General features: G+C 51.5%; 1 protein-coding gene and 1 pseudogene across 1 annotated transcript; both read right to left on the bottom strand.

Moving 5' to 3' along the window:
- Window positions 1-399: 399 nt before the first annotated feature.
- LOC126506737 (26S proteasome regulatory subunit 10B-like) lies at window positions 400-3,222 on the bottom strand (annotated as a pseudogene).
- Window positions 3,223-3,613: 391 nt separating this feature from the next.
- LOC126506754 (homeobox protein CDX-1) lies at window positions 3,614-4,420 on the bottom strand. The gene has a single exon (XM_050150523.1). The coding sequence runs from the start codon at window positions 4,418-4,420 to the stop codon at window positions 3,614-3,616; it is 807 nt and encodes a 268-aa protein (XP_050006480.1).
- Window positions 4,421-4,954: the final 534 nt, after the last annotated feature.

Raw genomic sequence — 4,954 nt, forward strand, 5'->3', positions numbered from 1 at the left:
GTCACTTCTTATTTTACTTTTTATTTTTATTTATTTTATTTAAAACAGATTTATTCCATTTTTAGGATAAGGAAAACAAAACTATAAAATATGTCATAAGAAATGCCCTCATGTATGATCTCAAGCCGTTTTGAATGTACACAAAATGCTCACAGGCACACACTAAAGGCTTCAGCACATCTTCTGTAAGTTCTGCTGCAGAAAAAGCAATGTTCACAAACATACAACTTCTTCTGCACCAACTTTCAGAGGATTCCCGAGTCACATGCTCTTATGTCCCTCGTACACATGCTCATCACTTTGAATGAGGTTGCTGCCAATACCTACACTGTTTCCCTTAACTTTATCCTCACAGTAAGCCAATGTCTGTTATGCAGCCATCAGAGGCTTCACCGTAAATTACACAGGGTTGTAGTCCAGTTTGGACTCTAGGTTCTTAGAATCAGCTGCTTTTCTGACTGCTTTCGTGAAGTCTTCCTGAACTACAAAGTTATGATGGGCACGAATTGCAAATATACCTGCTGTGGTACCAACATCCCTCAGGTCTGCTTCCCTAAAGCCATCTGAAAGGCTTACAGACACTTCATGATCTATTTCACCATGCCTGTAATGGAGCCGGTGTGGAGTTTCAATATACTAACTGTGCTTGTTCATTTGCTAAATCAATACGTATTTTTCTAATATTCCTGGATGCAACAAAGCTGGATCCAGTGTATCTGGTCAGTTTGGAGTCATGATCGTATTAACTCTGTGCAGAATGTCGAATCCATCCTTTTGATTTAGTAACTCCATTAACGTTCTCTGAATCTCGCTGTCAGCTGATGGACCGTCCGAAAACCGATGGTCACCAATGGCATCTATTTCATCCATAAAGAAAATGCATGACTGGTGGTCCCTGGCATAATTAAACATCTCTCTAATCAATCAAGCACTTTCACCAAGGTTCTTTATGGAGTTGCAGTTGAGCTGGCTGGCAACTGCTCATGCCAAGAGTGATTTCCCTGTGCCTGGTAGTCCATATGGCAAACAGCGTTTTGGAGTATTATTCTTACATACTCGGATAATTCTGGGCTTGTAAGAGGCAATTCTATTACCTCTCCTAATTGTTAGGGTCTGAGAGAAGCCCCCAAAGAAGACCAACAGCCACATATGCAATAATAAGATGGCTTTATTAATTCCAATGTTGGGGTGGCACTTGGCGATCCCCAAAGAAGGTCACAAGCTCCTTTTAAGCAGAGTTAGGGAAATTCCAGAGAGAAGGGATTAACCTGGGGCTGATTGGTAGAGGAAAGATTAGTGTGGGGGCTGATTGGTGGGAGGTCCTAGTGGTTAGGGACCTTCCAGCAGCAGGGTAGGGAAAGCTATCTTTAAAATGTAGAAATCTGGGGGGGGCATCTGCTGAGCTGGCAGAGGGGCTTTGGGGTCTGCTGAGCTAGTAGAAGGGCTTGTGGGGGTGCTTGCTGATAGTCACCTATAAGTTGTGGTTTTCATGAGACCTGCTTGCTCAGCTTTGACCCATTCTAGTGAAGTGAAACTAAGGTCTGGTCTCTGCTGCCCCCAACCCCAGCCTTTTCACTAATTCCCAATTCTGTGCTGACAGTCCTTCAACCTCCCAGGATCCTCATGAGACACGTCGTAAACTAGATCTCTCTTGGCAAATACCTCATGATGGGTAGTGTAGTCACATCAAAACAACTCTCGTTCCTGGCTTCGGCTTACTTCTATCAAGCTGCCGATGGCAACCGTTGGCATACGTTGGCCCGTCTGTTGCTTTAACAATGAGTTGTTCTTCTGCTAACTGTTGAAGCACTTCATCCATGATCTGCCCAACTCTTTGTAGTGTCTCCAGATCTTTGTCAGGCTTTTCATACCGCTTTGTGAGTTCTAAAGTTTCCCTTAGTTCCTTAGGTGGCAGCCACTCTCCTAGCCTTCTAGCCCCTTCTTGCAGTCGTCCTGAAGTACCTTATATTAGAGTCCTCCGTGAGGAGAAGCCGTTGCTCATCTTGTTTTTTATTTTTGAAACAGGGTCTCCCACTCAACCTGGAGCTCCTGGTTTTGGCCAAGCTGGGTGGCCACTTCTTGTACTAGGGTTACAGACATGCGTGACCATGCTCAGATTTTGCCTGAGGGAGGTGGATGCAAACCTAGGTGCTCATGTTTGTGCATCAGGGACTTTCCCCACAGATCCATCTCCCCAGCCCCTTCTCTCATACATCTTTAAACACTTTTGCCCACCTAACAGAATTTTTCAAGTGTTTCAATTATATTAATTTTCAAGTGTGGGGGCATTGTTTTTTAATTTTTAGACTTTGTGTATATGGGTGTTTTGTCTGCAAGTGTGTCTGTGTATCATGTGCAGGTCTGGTGACCAGTGAGGCCAGAAGAGGGCAGCAGATTTCTGGGACTGGAGTTAAAGTTGTGAGCTCCCATGCAGTTGCTGGGAATCAAACCCAGGTTTCGTAGAAGGCCAGCCAGAGCTCTTAACTACTGAGTCACCTCTCCAACCCTCTTCCAAGTCATTTTATAGACCCATTACCAACCTGTGATGTTTATAATCGCAAAACTGTAGAAGCAAACTGAATTGCCCACAATGAAAGCTCACAAAATTCAACTATGTTGGATAAAAATAATTTAATTGAAGGATCCTGCCTTTTTTAAACTACAGAGAACATATATAAAAGATATTTGCTGATTTTGTTTCTTTTGTGACTAGATGGATCTATAATGATTTTTAAAATTTTTTTACCTTCTATATCTTCTAATTTTTTTAATAAAATTCCTTTAATGCTATGTATGATTTTTATAAATTGTTTAAAGGAGAAAAAACTTATTTCTGAACCTGCATTCAAGATATTCCATTCTCCCTAACCCCTGTCCAGTTGTGAGTTCCCTATGGCTTGGGGCCTCCCTAGGTGTGACAGACAGTCAGTCTATGGGGAGATGGGCATGGGCAGGTGGTAGACTCTGTTTAAGTCTACCCCGAGAGGCTTCCCTTTCATCCATAGGCCTTCCTGGGGTGCTAGGGAGGGTACAAGTTCTGTCTCAAGAGCAGGGACCAATTGCCCAGCCTTTACCTCGGGCCCAGTCCTGGTAGCTTTGAGAGCACCTCCAGGCTGGGGAGGGATAGAGCATGGGGTGTGAGGGCAGGTGGAGGTGAGGTTTCAGGTGGTGACAGGTGGGGCTGGCATCAACCTCACACTTCACATGTGAGTCTAGACCCATCTGTGCCCCTTCTCTCAACACTGACTCCTCTCCAGGGCCGGTCTGCTCCACGCAGCAGCCTCCCAGGAGGAGGAGAAGGTGGAGCCTCAGTCTTGTCTGGACAGCTTGTTGAGCCCTCTGGATCTTGAGATAGCTCCAGGTGACTGAGACCTCTCAGTGTGGCCCCCCATCACCCCATGGCCTAGGACACAGGAGCTGGAAGAGGTCCTTGTCCAAAAGGCTCATCACATAGCCCAGCCAAGGGAGGCAGGGAATTGGCAAGTGACTTGTCCTAGGTAGGAAATTTGTCCACAGTGACCTCAAGGGTCAGCAACAGGGCTGGAACTCAAAACAGGCTTCTTTGGCTCCAGCATTCGAGTGCCTAGATCCCTGGGCCCCAGGCTGGAAGGGTCTAGGGTAGAAATTCCTCCTTGACAGGCACTGGGGAGGGGGTACCCAGAAGGCCAGCATTGGTGGGGCATAGACTACCCAGGGGTGGCCCTGATGGTGTGGGGTTGTCATCCAGCGGCAGGGGCAGCTGCGAGGGAGGTAGTGGCTGCTGCTGTTGCTGTTTCTTTTTGTTCACTTTGCGCTCCTTGGCTCGACGGTTCTGGAACCAGATTTTTACCTGCCGCTCTGTGAGCCCCAAGTTAGCAGCCAACTCGGACTTGCGTCGAATGGTGATATACCGGCTGTAGTGGAACTCCTTTTCCAGATCCAGGCGCTGGTGGTCTGTGTAGACCACTCGGTATTTGTCCTTGGTCCGAGTCTTACCGCTGCCACCGCTGCCTGCGGTCGCCACGCTGCACCGCATCCATTCGTAGGGCGTCCGTCTCTGCGCTCCTGGCGAGGACGGTGCGCCCGGGCCGCCGAGGGATTGCGCCAGGAGGCCAGGACCAGGCCCGGGAGGCGCTGGCACCGGGCTAAAGTCCGGAGGGGGCCCAAAGCCCAGCGGGGCCGGGCTGGCGGCGGGGGCCGCGGGACCCGGGCCATAGGCAGCTGCCCAGTCGTCCTTGGGCGCAGGGAAGGGCGCGGCCCAGGTCGGAGGGGGCGCAGGCGCGGGCTCCACGTGCGTGTAACCCGCGAAGTCGGGGTACTGCGGGGGTGCAGGCGCCGGGCCGGGTGGCGCGTAGGCCGGAGGGCCCAGACCGAGGCTGGATGGCCTGGCGGGGCCTGAATACACGGGGGAGTCCTTGTCCAGCACATAGCCCACGTACATGGTGACCGCAGGGTCCCCCGCGCATGCTGGGCCCTGGAGCCGCCTCGCCGGCCGGCCGCCCCGACGACCAGCGACTGCTCACCTGGACCCGCGGCCGCCGCCGCGCCCGCCCCACCCCGGCCTTTTATAGCCGCGGGCCGTCCGCGGCCCCAGCCGGGCGGCTTTGCATTTCAAAGCGGGGGGAAGCCTCGGGGCCGCGAATCAAAGGGGGAAGCCCGTCGGGCGAAGGGGTTCAAAAGGAGACAAATTGCCGCCCTAAGCAGGAGGTGGATGGGCCTGGGGGCTGGGGACCCAGAGGGCGCGGCCTGGGTGAGGGTCCAGGCTTCGCTTCAGGTTCCTACTCCTCCTTCGGTGGTCCTGGCGACCTCCCCATCACCGACCCTGGGTTACAGGTGGAGAAGCTGGCTCCGAGGGGCGTGAGGGAGGACCCTAGGCCAACCTCACACAGCACAAGGAGCCTGTGGCGCTGTCAGCAGTGACCACCAGCTTGAGGTGGGGGGGGGGAGAGCAAGACTGACTTCAAACGGGGTTCCG

This window comes from Alexandromys fortis, unplaced genomic scaffold, assembly GCF_014885135.2.
Source record: "Alexandromys fortis isolate MF-2015 unplaced genomic scaffold, M_Fortis_MF-2015_v1.1 scaffold_69, whole genome shotgun sequence".
NCBI classification, from domain to species: Eukaryota; Metazoa; Chordata; class Mammalia; order Rodentia; family Cricetidae; genus Alexandromys; species Alexandromys fortis.